Source organism: Equus przewalskii, chromosome 5, assembly GCF_037783145.1.
Source record: "Equus przewalskii isolate Varuska chromosome 5, EquPr2, whole genome shotgun sequence".
Lineage (NCBI taxonomy): Eukaryota > Metazoa > Chordata > Mammalia > Perissodactyla > Equidae > Equus > Equus przewalskii.
The window spans coordinates 64152664-64169728 of NC_091835.1; the positions used below are offsets into that span (position 1 = coordinate 64152664).

The 17065-nt window shown below is 40.4% G+C and overlaps 1 protein-coding gene across 6 annotated transcripts in view; it reads right to left on the minus strand.

Moving 5' to 3' along the window:
• NELL2 (neural EGFL like 2) overlaps nucleotides 1-17065 on the minus strand; it is a 362958-nt gene that overhangs the window by 296799 nt on the left and 49094 nt on the right. For 4 of the 6 annotated variants that reach the window (XM_070621103.1, XM_008519672.2, XM_070621102.1 and 1 more), the window contains 2 exons: nucleotides 12087-12172; nucleotides 11516-11644 (listed from right to left, as the gene is read on the minus strand). In XM_070621103.1, coding sequence (XP_070477204.1) covers nucleotides 11516-11644; nucleotides 12087-12141 — 184 coding nt within the window. In that variant the 5' untranslated portion in view covers nucleotides 12142-12172. Of the gene's footprint in view, nucleotides 1-11515; nucleotides 11645-12086; nucleotides 12173-12559; nucleotides 12744-12873; nucleotides 13160-17065 lie in introns of those variants that run through there. The other 2 variants (XM_008519673.2, XM_008519674.2) reach the window with 2 other exon arrangements.

Here is a 17065-nt window from a genome sequence, read left to right on the forward strand (position 1 = left end):
AAGTTGCCTCTCTGGAGTACTCATACACTTTAAATAAATCTATATTTATAGTATAATTAGCAATTTGAGGAAATATAGTAAGACTACACCAAAGCATATCAGTGAGCAACACGTCCTCCCCCAAACAAAGTTGACAGGCTCTCAGGAAACATCCAGGTTCAACATCCAGTTACCAGGAGCCCGGTATCTCATTGGTAGCACAGAGCAACCATGTAAATGCCTTTTTTGTTTTCCTTTTAACAAACCATCAGTCTCCAGGAAGAACTCTGCCCAGCTACAAGTTTATGTCAACACACAGAGTCCATAGAGAGGATGTTCAGCCACCAATTACTGCTGGAAATTTAAATAAGTTCTAAAAATATAGGTTATGTTCCACCCTGAAATACTTAATCTATCTGGCACTTTTTCTGGGACACTTAATGGTGCATCAGTACAATGTGTTATACTGTAAGAACACAGAATTAGACACAGTGCTTGCCTTGGGGATCCTCCACTTAAACAGACAAGTAAAACAGATTAAACACTAAAACACCAGTGTATGGAAGAAATAAAGTGGATCGCTACCATTAAGAATGAATAGTTATAAAACAGATACACAATGCATGGCACAGTAGTAAATGACAGGATATCTCTCAATAGCAAACTTCAGAGTACTAGAATAATCCAAGATCTTTTCAAAAGAGAACCCTATTTTTAAAATAGTGTTAAGGGTTGTCAGATAGATGAAAAAGGTGCTGGACATCAGACATTAGAATTTAAAAAATTAATTAAAAGGGAAAAGAGAGTACTTACTTCCAGTTGCAACTAAAGTGACCTTGGAAATCATTTAGTCTAATCCCCATCCCCACCCCATTGAAACATTTTCCCAGAAATACAGTTGTTTAATCTCTATTTGAATATTATTAGAAGCATGTTTACTGGATGGATGGATGGATGGATGGATGGATTGAGGATGGATGGACGGACAGACACAAGGATGGATATTCCTTAAATTAAGCCACTTAACTTTTGGAAACCTTATCTATTGAAAATGTTTTTCTACAATGACTCAAAATTTGCCTCTTCCCAACTTTCTTTACAGATCCTAGTTTTGCCCTGTATAACAGTGCTGTCCAGGAAATATATGAGAGCCACAAAAGTGAGTCACATAAGTAATTTTGTTTCTATTAGCCACATATGTGGCTTTGATTTTGATAACATATATATTTGAGCAAATATATCCAAAATATTATTTCAACATATAACCAAAATAAAAATCTTCAGATTTTACATTCTTTTTTGATACAGTCTTCAGAACTCTGTATATATTTTTATAATTACATCGCACCTCAATTTGCACGAGGCTCATTTCAAGTACTCAATAGCCACACCTGGCCAGTAGCTACTATATTGGACACTCAGCTCTAGACAATGGTTCACAAACTTGGCTGAATATCAGAACAACAGGAAATTTTTTCAAAATATAGATTACTAGGATTCAGCCCCAGACACTTGGATTTAGTTAGTTTTGGAGGGCCGGGGAGTCTTTTTAGCAGGGCAGTCAAGAAACCAGCGATCGTGAGGCTGGCATTTGAGAATCACTTCTCTAAAACAACACAAGGTAAATCTAAGTCCTCCTATACACGACTGTCCTTTCAACATCTAAAACACATGGTCACATCTCCACTGTCTTTTATTTTCCAGGCTAAAAATTCCAAGTTCTTTCAACCATTCCTCATCTGACATGGTTTCCAAGCCTTTCAACTCCCTGGTCGCCGTCCTCTGGATGCACTCCAGTTTGTTTGATTTATTTGCAATAGTGGAGAAGTACCACAGCATAGATAATCCAAATTAATCCTTATTTGCCTTTGAAATGTTTCTCAGTACTTTCATACGAATATAAGTGTCTCTGCTAACTGCTGAATTCACAATACTTCAAACTACACTTCTACATTCTCGTTGTCAAGAAGCGTTCAGGATGTCCAGGTCCTTCAACACGTGGCGACTTCCTCTGCGGCACACTTCATCCTGGGATGGAGAAGAGCCCTCAGAAGAATTCAGCACTAAGTTCAGCAAAACTACCTTTTTTCCATGCCTCTCAACCCTCTTATCTTTTCTTACGACTAGAGAAGTAGATAGTTGTTTTGATTTAGAGAAGTGCTCTTCTGCCTTCTTTAAAGTTACACAAATATAAACATCATAATGTCACCAAAAGAAATCAGATTTGCCATGAAGACGGACTCAATTCAATGCCACAAATATTTACTCACCAGTGGTTTACTGAGCACATTATGTGTGCCACCGTAACAGTCCAGGAGGCTACAAGAAGGAACTAGGCAGAGTCCCAAGCCTCAATGGCATCACAGTTTAGTCAGCAAGACCAGGATATTTGCGTAACAAATATTTATGGAGTTCTTACTATAGGCTAGACGCTTGAGTTTGAGATCAGTGAATAAAACATTCAAAAATTCCTGCCCCTGTGGCGCTTACTTTCCAGCAGGGGAGACAGATAATAAACAATTCAAAAGATAAACAAGTGAACTGTATAGCATGTTATGTGATAAATGTGATAGAAACTAATAGATCAGAATAAGGGCCACCAAGAATACTTGTGGGGTGGAAGACAAGTTGAAATTTTACTCAGTGGTCAGAGTAGGCCTCATTAAAAAATTGATATTTGAGAAAACATGTGAAGGAAGTAAGGGAGAAAACATGCAGATACCGGGGGGAGGAGCTTTTCAGGCAGAGCAAACAGCCAGTGCAAAGGCCCTGAGGCAGGAGAGTACCTGGCCTGTTTGAGGAACCAGACCAGCGGAGTTAAAGCAAAGTGAGCAAGGGAGGGAGGAGCAGATTAGGCCAGAAAAGTAATGGGGTAGGGGTGGGAGAGCTCATGTAGGTCCTTGTAAGGCCTAATAAGAACTTTATCTTTTCTTTTGAATGAAATAGGGAACCATTGAATGTTTGGGGCAAAGCAGGAACATGATATGTATTACGTTTTAAAAGGATCACCCTGGCAATTACGTTGAGCATACTTGTTGTATCATACTGTGCTGCGAATACACTCTTGCAGGGGAGCAAGGAAGACCACTTAGGAGGCTATGAGATAATCCAGGTGAAAAATGGTGGTGGCTTGGACCCCATGGGGGGTGGCAGTAAGGAAAAGAAAAGTGGCCAGATTCTTAATTCAAAAAACTAACTCCAATACAGTGAGGCGATTGTTTTAACAGAGGATGCTAAGACAGCACAGAGGAAGCAACAATAATTCCACCAAAGGAAGGACCGTAGCCAAACGGACAGCTTGGCTGGGTCCTGAATGATATGTAAAAGGTCAGCAGGAAAAAGAACCAGGAAGAACAACCCAGAGAAGGGAACTGACGCAGAGTTGCTAATGGCCAGGAGAAATTTATAGCACGATCTTTCCCCTAGATCGGAACTTACAGTCTCAATAGGGAGACAAGACAGTAAATCACTTAAAGAACAGAGTCACAGGTGCTACTGGAATCAAAATTGGCAGAGGGACATCAGACTACAGAAATAAACAATAATGCCAGCAAGATATTCAAGAGAACAAGCCAAACAAGCAGCGGGAAATGCAAGGAAAGTGACTCCAATTCACTAAGGGTCCGCAGGACCATCCCAAGAGTTCTATCAACATTCCACCAGCCCTTAAACCATCACTCAAGGTTCCCTGAAACCTTATCCTCCCTCCGCCAGCTCCCATCAAAAGACCTAACTGGTACCTTGCCAAGGAATTCAAGATTACCCAGACAGAGCCAAGGAAAACTATTGTGGTGTTTGTTTCTCAGGACATCTAACAGTTCTCCCCGCAACATATAACTCAAAACCTAAGCTAAACTTTTAATATGTTTGAAAAGTAACGTGTTGGAGTGACTACAGAGGAGCACTGTGAATCTTTTGTCAGTTTTCTCTATGCTCCTCCCACTTCTGGAACAGTGGGACAAGGGCAGGTTACACTCCTTCCTCTCTGAATTGGCCATTCATTCTCATCCATCTCTACCCAAATCCGCATCTCCTCTTCTCCCCAATAAAATGGAAACAGAAAAAACAGAACAGAAGATGCCTCAGGGCTAGTTTCTCCCCCACTGCCCTCCCCTCATCACGTGAAAAGTCACCTTACCTTAGCTCCTCCACAAAACCCAGCATTTCTACCTGGGAACCCCTAAAAATATTTAAAGGAGCGTGACCTGCTGCTAAGCTAATTCCAGAACAGAAATAATATTTAGCATGTCTTGAATGTTTAATAAATGTTAGGCAGTTCTATTCATTTAATCTACACATCAACCCTAAGAAATAGTACTGTTATTATCTCAACTAAAGCAGAGAAAAGTTAGGTAACAAGAACAAGTTCACACAGCTAGTGAACAAAGGGGCCAAGATTTGAGCCTAAGATGTCTTGCTCTGGAGTCTATGCTCCTAACTGCTACTACATTAATATGAACTTAGAATTACCTCCCTCATTTCTTCTCTTTGTCTAGACCAGGAGAGTGTGACCTTTCAGAGCAGCGGTTTGTTGCCCTCATTCTAAATCTTCCCTTTGTAGGGAGAGACACATAGGTTGCCTAGGTTCCCAGCCTTTCCCCAGACGAAGACTGCCAGCAGGGTGCCATCAAGAACAACTCAGAGAATACTTGTCCAAGCGCCCAGTTCCTGGCAGCTGGCCAAATGGGAAAGGGACGCGTCACACTCCGTTTTTCTTCCCATCAGCTCTCTCTCTAATTCTTTTTAATTACAGTGGGCAATACCCGAGTTTCAATGAATACGAATTTATACAGTGAAGCGAAAGTCACTATAACAAAAAGAGCCACTAAAAACTGTTTGCTTATAAAACAAGTTTCCCCGTAAGATTGGCATCCATCTGTTCAATGTTAATTCTAAACTGAAACCCAGCAAAAGATGAAAATTTTCATGAAGTCAGCAAAAACGATGTAAGGGAAGTGGTCAAATGACACACAAAGGCATGAATTTATGATGATCTGACACAGGTAGATAAATTGTAAAAATAAAAATTTGACCAACATGATAATAGATACCTCAAAACAGAATGATTTCACATTGAAGGGTTAACAAAGAGTCCTCAGATATTGTTGCAAAGACAAACAAAAAACCCAACACTTAGTTTTACTCTATAATTAGCTCATAGTTAAATGATTACCAACATTTTTGTCATATATAGACGAAGACATATAATTTTCATAGTTTCCAGCTTCATTCTTTAAGATAAAGTTCCAAATTTTCTTTTTCACTATTTACAATGAAGTTTTGGTCCCTGTTTCACTTCCTGTGACAATTTACATAGACATCTTCCTTCCTCCGCTACACTGGGTGTCCCATCCTTATACAGCCATGCATCACATAACAGGGACAAGTTCTGATAAATGCGTCATTAGGCAATTTCATCATCATGTGAACGTCACAGAGTGCACTTACACAAACCTAGATTGTATAGCCTACTACAAACCTAGGCTACATGGTATTAATCTTATGGGACCACCGTCCTATATGCAATCCATTTTTGACCAAAACGTCGTTCTGCAGCACATGACTACATAGAAGCAGTGCAATAAATCTTTGCTAAATTGAATTGAAGTAAAATCAACAGGAGACATATCACACCAAAAGGCCTTAATGTCTAATACCTAAGTTATCAGTTAGCAGGTACTGGATTATAGACATATATCAAGAATGGGAAAGAGGATAGGTGTCTTCAAGAACAGTATATGGGACCAGAATGAGGACAATGAGCGAGTGAAAGATGGAATAAAGTCAAAGAAAGGCACAGGCCCTCACTTCAGCTGTTACCCTGGGTGCCCCTCAGCCATGACTTTCAAAGTCATCCATCGCCAGAGCCTGTCAACACAGCTCCAGCTCCTCCCAAATCAAACCCAGCTGGCATCCCACAAAGAGTCCTGGCACCTTCAATAGGAGACTTCTAGTTACGTTTGCCCCCATCCATAATTTTAACTACCACACTCACTGGGTGCCAAACACCAAGCTAAGTGCTATCCATTCTACTTCCAAAATTTCATGCTTTCTAATTTTTCCCCCGCTACCTCTGGACTAACCTCTTGGAGGAGGAAGGGTATATTTTTGAAAAAGGAACACAATCAAAAAGCCCAAGACTTGATGTTACCATTTGTTCTCAGAATTAGCTCATAGTTAAATGATGGGGAGGATCCCTTAAAGACTCAGCATTTAGTATGAAGACGCTGACTCTACATGTAAGAAACTATTTCAAGCCCCAAATGACTAAGATAACTTTAACTGACAAGTCAAGATTCCAACCAACCCACAAACACTCTCTCATGTGTAGTTAAAGGCGGGCTCAAAAAAAAGTTTAATTCAGTTACAAAACAAACAAATACTAATATTTAACATATATATTAGTTTCCTAACGCTGCTATAACAAATCACCACAAACTTAATGGCTAAATCAATGCAAATTTATTATCTCATAGTTCTGGAGGTCAGAAGTCCAAAATGGGGGCCAGCCCAGTGGCATATTGGTTAAGTTCACACACTCCACTTTGGTGGCCCAGGGTTCACGAGTTTGGATCCCAGGCCTGGACCTACACACCGCTCATCAAGCCATGCTGTAATGACATCCCACATTCAAAATAGAGGAAGACTGGCACAGATGTTAGCTCAACCACAATCTTCACCAAAAAAAAAAAAGAAGAAGAAGTCTAAAGTTAATCTCACTGGACTAAAATCAAGGTGTCATCAGGGCTGTGTTCCTCCTGAAGGTTCTAAAGGAAAATCCATTTTCTTGCCTTTTTCGGCTTCTAGAGACTGCCCATATTCCCTGGCTTGTGGCCCACTTGTATCTTCAAAGCCAGCAATGGCAGGTCTAGCCATTCTCTTACTGCATTACTCTGACACTCACTCTTCTACTTTCCTCCTTCAGATTTAAAAGACCTTATGATTACATGGGGCCTACCCAGATAATCCATGATAGTTTCCTTATCTTAAGGTCAGCTAGCTGATTAGTAACCTTAATTCCAACTGCAACCTTAATTCCCACTTGACATGTAACATAAGCTATTCCCAGGTTCCCAGGATTAGGACAAGAACATCTCTGATGGACCATTATTCTGCCTACCACGATATATCTTTGTCTAATGACAAATTTTCAATTATTCTATATTTATATGGCCTACCACATAACCTGGTGGTTCATTGGCTTCATTTCCTATCACAATCCTTATGCCTCCACTGCTCTGGATTTCTCCCATCGTCTCAAATGCACCTTGCTTGCCCCAGGTTCAGGATCTTTGCTCAGGCTGTTGCCTGTGTCTTGTTACCCTTCCCCTCTGAAGCCGTGCAGCCCGTCTCCTCCAGACTACCCTTATTTATTCTTCAGCTATTAGTTTAAACAACTCTTCCTCAAAGCCACTTTCCCTGATCCTACGACTCCCTCAACTAGAATACAGATTCCTGTTACACCCTTAGTTTTTCTTCACACCATTTATCTTAATGGTGATCAAATAATTATCTCTGTAATTGTTTGTTTAATGACTATTTTTAAGGCACTATGAAGGTAAAGTTCTAATTTATTCATTTGTTATATGCCTAACACCTGGCAGAACTGTAATTGCACAACAAAAATTTATCTGAAGGAATGAACATGTCTCCTTTAATCCTCAGAACAACAATTAATTTTATAATTGAGGGTACTGAAGCTCAGAGAAATTAAGTAACTTCACCACAGTAACACAACTCAGGGAATTCCACTTGGGTCTATCCGGTTACTAAGCCCAACTCTTAGTCACTGTGTTATTCTATACCCGTGGGTCACTAATGACCATTGTCCCTAAGTCCAAGGATGCTCACTGACCATCATACTGAAAACAAGTACTCAGTGCCACCTCACTTTCCCTAACGCAGTTACCTTTGCCTAAAGTCAATGGCCCACCACCAAATGGCCAAGTTCACTCCTGTTTTCAAATACTGGCATAAGAGTAGAATTGGGAACATTTTTTTTCCTTTAAAACCTTAAAGTTGTTTAAAAATAATTACTGAACTTATTTTCAAATTACCAACTCAGAAAAAAAATGCTTTGATTTTATCTACTTCTCTTGTGGGGATTAATGACATTATAAAATCTGTGAACACTTCAGAAGAAATTTTATTAAACCAACAGATGAAATTATCTACTTTGGGAACCTGGCCTGACAAATTGTTAAAACCAAAGATCTGAAAATGATGCTAACGTTGCTCGAAAGTCCTGGAACTGTGCTTCTCTACACTCTCATTCTTGGTCTCTCATGTAGAGAGAGGAAAGAACATTATTATGTCATTATCTTGACAAATATTTCCTAGATTCTAAACAAGGTAAGTAGAATTCTATTTCTAATTGCACTAGTCCTTCAGATTTCAGATCTCTTTACCACTTTTCACAGGTCTTTTTATCGTCAGCATTCAATTCTGTGTTCTTTAAAGATGTTAAGTGTATTTTTGTGGCTATGAGTCAGACTGTACCTAGAAATACTTAGAAAATCTTGATATAGATTCCAAACTGTTGCCTGGACACTTTTTTCTTTTGAAAATTATTATAATTGGCACAGATCAAAAGCCACATTTATTAAGGGATGATCTAATATAGCACTTTTTTACCTCAATTTCCAAAGCAGCTATAAATAAAATTTCAACAATAAAACAATTTTAGTGATGCTATGGTTGCCGTTATGATAAAAATCAGTATGACTTTGAAATATATTTCGATTTTTTTATTCTGCGTATATAGTAAAATATTATAATTATTAATAGTAGATCAATATTGCACAATTTACAAAAATCATTCATAGTTTCAAAAAGCACAAATTGCAAGCATCTTAAAAACCACTAAAGAGAATAATGAAGTAGGCAAAAGGAGAAGCAATATTAAAGGAGCAAAAACCAGTGGGAAACTATGTGTTGAGATTTCTTTATCTTAAGGCTAAGAGACAAAAGAAGATGGTTATATGACTGCAGGAGAAATATAATGGTTCAAAATCTCTTCCATCTATTTAGAACATATCTGATAGTACAAAATAACTTATCTGATAGGTTTCTATGAAATCTGAGAACATTTCACAGGTTTGGTAATTTGTTACCATCCCCGCTAGGACATTTTACACACCACTCAAAAATATCAGCAGCACCTTCAATTCACTATAAATTGAATTCATAAAATCTTCAGAGTCTGAAAGCTTTTGTCTCTCTAAAACCCACTGAATCCAGTGAGGCACTGGGAGGGAGTCAAAACTGACTTCTTAACAATAGTTTCCACATTCTAACAGCAAAGAAAAGACCTTTCCAAAGTAATGCGGAACTATCATGCAGGCCCAAAGGTCCACCTATTGTCAATTTCAGCATCTAAATCTTAGGATAAAAGAAATCAATACATCAGTAATAGATGCCTCCTGAGAACACAGCAGGCAGTAAATCTTTTGCTGATTAACTAGCTATATGAAATAAGGTTCATAATTTGGCAGGAAATGAAATTTTACATCTTCAAATCTCATAAACTATATCGGTTGGGCATTTACTCTGTCTAAATGTGGGTGCTTGGTACCAACCAGGAAACAAAAACAACCAATTCGTCAATGTGCACTGATATCTACTTACAATGGACAATTCAGAGAAAACATATTTCATGTGCCTCATGTATTGGTAACACGATGCCTACCTTGAAGAACTGGCAATTTAAATAAAAATGAACACTAAACATTCCTTTAAAAAATTAACCAGGAAAAGATATTGATCCCTTGAGACTACTTCCTAGAAATTGTCTAAGGGGTTAGCGTCAGAACATAAAATGCACAGTCCTGAAGGTTTCTATCTGTGATGCTCAGACACTCTTTAGAAGAAGCTAGGAAGAACACTAATATAATTTAAAAGACCTTTGAAAATTTTAAGTGCACTTCGACATCATTTGTTTAGTAGGAGCTTCAGCTTCCAGAAAGCTTTCCGGTTATTCACATTAGCAGTCTTGAAATAACTTTGTTTCCAGTTCACAGGGATTGAAAATCAAAGATTAAAAAAAAAGAAAGAAAAAGAAAAAAACAAAAGCCTAACCCTAATGACACTTCTATTCCACTCTGTGATTCTTCTGACCGTCTAGTCTTATTTCCTTCATTAGATCTGGTCATTGTTTTTAAAGGATTCAATACCCTAGCCCCACCCCCACCCCACCCAGCAAAAAAGACCTTTAACTACATAAAATATTATTATAAATATTTTTCACAGTAAAAACATTTAGTGGGTTCCCCATAACTAGAAAATTACATTTTAGTTTCTCATAACAGTAAACTTATTTTAAATAAATGCAACACATGTCAATTTCCTCCTTTTCCCACTGTAAGCTTTCGTGTTACTGTCCATGGTGACACATACTGGCTATATCAGGCAACAACACCATTACAGAAACACTCAAGTTTTATTTTATGCCTATTTCTTGGTGGCAGATTTGCTGAAGTGGCTCTATTTGGCATATCCAACTCTTTAGTAATTATGAGTTGCACTTCTTTTGAAGCCATGGCACAAAAATCACACAAGAAAAATCTGAATGGGATGGGGAGGAGACACTTTAGTCAGTCCAGCAGATATGTTAAACCAAACTCCATTTCTCTTTTGCCTTCATCTATAGTTCACCGTATGTGAAATTAGTCTTTCTGTATGTGTTCAGCTACCTTTTAGAAGCTCATATCACAGCATCTTCCACAAACCAAGCCTTCTCCAAAAGCTTTAGGAAATCAAAGCTGAAGGCTTGATGCACTGGAATTTGCTTGACTACACAATATATTTAAGTATAATTTAAAATGTAGACATTTGTGCATAACCAACGTCCACTGACTTCAAAAAAGTTTTTAAATCTTAAGAATACAATTAATGGCAATACAAGGTATACTTTTGAATTAACATTTATTTGAAATATTTTCAAAATAATTTTAAGAGAATATTATTCCTTTTCTCTTGTCATTGATGAAGAAGAAAGAATCATGATCTTTCCATGAGGAATCTTGTCTCAAATATATTGTGTTGTGATATACCGTAGAGAAAACTGCTGAGAGCTATTAATTTTTCCAGAAAGCTACCTACATAAAGAAATTCCTCCTAACTGGGCACCACTGTACTAGAAACTTTCAGAGAGCAGTGTTTTAACTAAGATTAAGCTATCCTATTTCCTACCTAAATCAATTTCACCCAAATGAGGCGTTTGTGTTATAATTCATTGTTCCCCAGACTCTAAAATCAACCATCTGCCATCGGAGTTTCTGTACAGTAATTAAGGGACTATCCATTAGAACTGGCAAGAGCACAAAGTAAGAAGGAGGAGGGGACGAGCGGGGAGAAAAACCAAGCCGCTTAAAAAAGAGATGGAAGGTCTGGGTGTCTCACGCTGACCCCTCCACCAGTATCAGCTCGGAAACTGTCATCCATGAGGCAATACAGAAGTTAGGAGGAGTGGCGAGGCCAACTCCTTCGGGATTATCCGGACTGAAACCGCACTGGGGTCTCAGCACGCTCTTCATACCTTGAAAGAGAAAGGCTTTCGTCCCATTATGCAGCCCGGGGACCTGGCGCACTCCGGTCGTGGACTCCCCAAGTTCTAACTCTGTTAAGACGTCAATCTGTAGGGAGGGGTCCACACCAAGCCCCCAAACTGGTGGGAGTTGGGGAGAGGGTAGGAAAGAAAGAAAAAGCTCCATCAAAATACAAGCCTCTTCCTCCCGGGCAGCAAAGAACCGCATCTTGGAGACAATATTGCCAAGTGACTACAGCGGCGACTCCCTCCGCCGCCGCCAAGAGCCTTACCTGAGATCAGCAGCCAAGCTTTAAATAGCGGAGCACCCAGTCCCATTTCCTTGCCCTACTTTAAACCCCTTTCGCTGCAAAGTTCCCCCTAGGCCCTGAGACCTTGGACTAGAAGTGTGACCCGCCCTGCCGTCTCGAGACTAGGCAAGCACAGACGAAATCCAAATCCAAACCCTTCCCCTACTCCAAGCTTCCCACTCCAGACCTACTTCGGGCGTCCCCAGCCAGCTCAGGCTGCCCCGAGGTGGGGGCCATCCCTTCCTCCCCTCCCCAGCTCTGCGGCCACTCACCTGCTCCGAGACCGAAGATCAAACAGAATGTTCTCAGTAAGACCCGAGACTCCATGGTGTGGATCTGCTCAGTCCATCGTCTCCCTCTTTAAAAATAAAAATCGAAGACGTTCTTGGAATCAAGCGGGAAAAAAGCGTTTGTCTCTCTTGCCGCTGCCTCGGATTCACTGATTAGTAGGATTAGTAGGATTTGGTTGCCTAAGAAAAAAAAGGGAGGACCCCCCAGGCACGTGAAGAACTTAGACCCTCCAATGCGCACATCATTCCCACACGCAGAGCCGAGGCGGCGGCGCCGGCTGGGCGGGGGCCCGGAGGGAGGGGTCGGGCTCGGGCTCGCCCGGGGCTGCTCCGAGGGGAATTTGCTCCGGAGGCGAAGAAAAGCAGCGGAAGGCACGCACACCCAGAGGCAGGGAGGCGGCCCCAAGAAAGCCGGGGCTGGGGCGGCACCCGCCCGGTTTCCCCGCCGCCCGAACCTGTTGTCAACGCAGAGACAATGGAGAGAGCCGGAGACGCGCGGAGGAGAGACAGCTCCTCCGGAGAGGGAGGGGCGGGCCCGCGGAGGCGGGGAGGGGAGGAGAAGGGAGGGACCGCCGAGGGCGAGGCCGGCGCTCCGCGTCTCTCTCCGCGGGCTCCTCGGTCTCCAAGCCCCGTCTAGCGAACCCTGGAGCAGCTGCAGCCTCCGCCCTCCTCCCTCCCTCCCTCGCTGACCCAGGCAACGCCAACCGCCTTTCGGGATCGAAAGATCTAAATTCAAGGTGCTAAGTTGATGCGCGGTCTTTGCTCTCACCCCTCGATTTCGGGCGCGTGTCTTGAAAGACGGACGGAGAGAGAAAGGACTACCCAGACGGAGACAGCGAGGCTAGGGGGAGATGCGCTCGCCCACCCTTTAGGCAAAGGAGGGAAGCCCGCGTACGGTTGTGCACTGGGCTCCGGAGCAGCCCCGGAGACTGGAGAGGGGACTCCCTCTCGGACACATGCGGAGGAAGGCTGCCAAAGCAAGCTAAACTCCCGAGGTGGGGCTGGGCAAAACAGAGAGAGCCTGGTGGAGAGCCTGGGAAGCCCCGGGAGCCCTAGGAGAGAGGTTCCCTGCCCGGGGTGGGGCACTGGCGAGCTTCTCTGGCTCCGAGAGAGCAGGGGACAACTTAGCCAAGAACTGCTGGACAGCTCCGGGACCTCGCGCGCCCCCTGCCAAACACAACGCCCAGAACCGGGCTCTGGTTCTCCAGGACGAGCACACAGCCGGAGGCAAGGGCAGCAGAGCCAGCATGCCTGCCCACGCCGAAGCGAAGAGATAGACAGACAGACAGACTGACAGACAGACAGACAGACAGATAGACAGATAGACGGAGAGAAGAAGCGAGAAAAATAAGCAGAAGAAGACGGAGCCTGGGCAAGAGAGAAGAGTGAAAGGAGCCACCTCATTGTTGACCATACTTAGGCAGGCTCTATCCACCCTTCACCATACATGCCAGGTCCATAACAGTGAGGTCATTTGAGATCTAATTCTCAGCAGACAAAAGTATATTCAAGGTCAATGGCATATAATATTTTTCAACATAGTCCTAAAATTTTGAGGAAATTTTTGAATAACAGCATTCTACTCCCGTATTGAAAACGTAGGAGTTTCAAAAATGATTAAAATGCCCATGAAAATGGAAAAAATATAGAAAGGCTATGAGGTAAGGTATGTAGGAAGCCTCGAGAAGGTGAAGGGGCAAGAAAAAGAATTCTCCCCTACATCCTCCAGAATGGAACACGACCCTGCCAATCCCCTGATTTTAGCCCAGTGAGATCCATTTTAGACTTTCGAACCACAGAACTGTAAGATAGCAAATCTGTGTTGTTTTAATCCACTAAATTTGTGGTAATTTGTTTCAGCATCCATAGAAAACTAATATAAGTACTAACCACATAAGGAAAAATTCAGTCAAAATAGTAGACTCTACTCACCCTGAGAGGATCCCCTTCTACCATTAACGCATCTCAAAGCTAAATAAAATGTTCAAGAACTTTTTTTATACACAGATGAGCTTTAAACAAAAAAAGAAAGAAAATCCCCAGAACGGTAGTGGGAAAAAAGAGGTAGCTGGAGATTGGCAGAGAAAGGAGTAACTGATGCAACAATTGCAAGAGGGTGGGACACAGGGTTTCAGACTCAACAGGGACTGTAAGACAAAGGGTAGGATTTTAACATCCACACAAGAACTGGAAGCAATGAATTATAGCCAAAACCAGAAGATGTGAAGTTATTACTTCTCCCTCTGATAAAAACAAAGAACTTTGAAGGATTATACTATCCATGAAAATAAACTTTAAAAATTTTGCACGTTGGCCTAAGCAGTGACAGAAATGCTTGCCAGCTGCACATGACCATAGGCAGGAAACAACATCATCTATAATAAATGTCCAATCTCAAGCCTTGCCACTTGCAGGTAAATGGTCCAAAATTACATTCCACACAGGTGTCAGAATTCTAAAATCAAAAATTAGAATAAAATCCCCAGAATCTCCTGAAGAGGCAAATGTAAAACTTCTCTTAAAGGACCTTCCACAACTTCTGACACATAAGAAGAAAATTTCTGATGAGGATAAAATCTCAATAAAATAATAATAATCAATTGCAATGAAATAAAATATGTGAAAGACACGAGACACAGAAAAAGAGAAGTAGTATCTCATGAAATCAGAATATCAGAAAAATTTGATTAAAAGTATAAAATAAGTATGTTTAAATGTTTAAATAATCAGAGTGGGGTTTTTTTAAGGAATAGAAAAAAATAATGAAAAAACAGAATTGTGTAACAAAAGATCAGGCAGATTTCAAAGCAAACCAAACAGAACTTCTGTAAATAAAAGCACATTTAAAGACAATGTTGAAAACCCATTGCTATAAAAAGCAGCAATAAAATAGAGCTGAAAATTAGAGAACAAACACTCTGGGAACAAAAAATGAGATCTGAGAATATTATTGAGAATATGGCAAGAATGATTAAAAAAAAAGATGTACAACATGAACAAAACATGAATGTTAGAATTAAAAGATCCAAACATGCAACTACTTTGGAGATACCGAATAAGAGACTAGAGAGAATGGAAATAGACAGTGTTATAGGAAATATTTAAACAAATAAGAGTGAAAAGCTTTCAAAAATTAAATAATGACATGAGATTCTAATTCTGGGTAAAATGGAGTAAGCACACATCATCCTCTCATTCCCACTGAATGCTATTAAACCTGCACAGAATGCATGGAGTATCTAAAGCCTCTGAAAATTAAATAGTAGCAAGCAAATTGAGAAGGAAGACCAAAGTTTAAGGTACCACCATACTGACAGTGACTACTCTAAGAAACAGTCCACCATCCAAGTCACAGACCACTTCTAGGTGGTACACACATGGCATAAATCTGAATACACTACAAAGTCTTTGAAATCACACCAAAAGAAGCTAATCAAAACTTGCAATCTAAATCCAACAGGGTCAATTTTCTGCTTAAAAAAATAATTGTCATTCTCCATAGTACTTAACAAAATTCAGAGTCTCAGAATATAACATTAAAATGTTCAGGTTATAATCTGAAATTATTTGGCATTTGAAAATCCAGGGAAACATCAACTTACATGAGAAAACTAAAATCAACAGACACCAATGCCAAGAGGACACAGACATTGGAATTATCCGGAAAAGACATTAAAGAAGATATTATAAAAATACTCCAAAAAATAAGGGCAAACACTCTTGAAACAAATGAAAAGACAGAAAGCGGCAGCAAATAAATAGAACATATACAAAAAACCAAGTGGAAGTTTTAGAACTGGAAAACATAATAACTGAAATTTAAAAACTCATTTTAGGGCCAGCCCAGTGGCACAGCAGTTAAGTTCACACGTTCCACTTTGGTGGCCCAGGGTTCACCGGTTTGGATCCCAGGTGTAGACATGGCACCACTTGGCAAGCCATGCTGTGGTAGGTGTTCCACAGATAAAGTGGAAGAAGATGGGCACGGATGTTAGCTCAGGACCAGTCTCCCTCAGCAAAAAGAGGAGGATTGGCAGCAGATGTTAGCTCAGGGCTAAGCTTCCTCAAAAAAAACCTCATTAGAATGGGCTCAGTAGCAGAATGGAGATGACAGAGGAAAGAGTCAGTGGGCTTGAAGATAGATCAATTGAAATTATTCAATCTGAACAACAGAGAGAAGTTTTTTGTTTTGTTTATTTTAAATAATTATATCAGCAGGACCCTATGGGACAAAAGCAAAAGAACCTTAATGTCATCAGAATCCCAGGAGAGGAGAAAAAGTTCAGTGCCAAAAAACGTATTTCAAGAAATAATGGCCTAAGACTTTTTCAATTTGGCAAGAGACATAAACTTACAGATTCAAGGAGCTCAGTGAATCCCAAAGAGGATAAACTCAAAGAAATCCATGACCAGCCAAATCATAATCAAACTGCTGAAAACAACAGAAAAAGGAAAACTACCACAAAGAAAAAATTCCTGGAAGCAACTAGAGAAAAATGACGTGTTACTTATAGTGAAGCCACACTTTGCAATGAATGCAGACTTACCAGAAATCATGGAGGCCAAAAGGAAGGGAACAACACTTTTTAAGGTGTTCAAAGAATTCTGTCATCCCAGAATTCTACATCTGGTGAAAATATCCTTCAAGAATAAAGATGAAGGAAAAACATTCTCATATGAATAAAATCTAAAAGAATTGGTTGCCAGCAGGCTTGCTCTAAAAGAATTGCTAAAGGAAGTTCTTCAAACAGAAGGGAAATGATAACAGAAAGACAACCAGCATATCAGAAATGAAGGAATAATGACAGAAATGGTAAATATCTGAGTAAACATAACAGATTTTCTTCTCTTGAGTTTTGTAAAATATGTTTGATGGTTGTATTGGTTTTCTATTACTACTATAACAAATTACCACAAACTTAGTGGCTTAAAATAACACAGTTTATTTAAGTTTATTTACA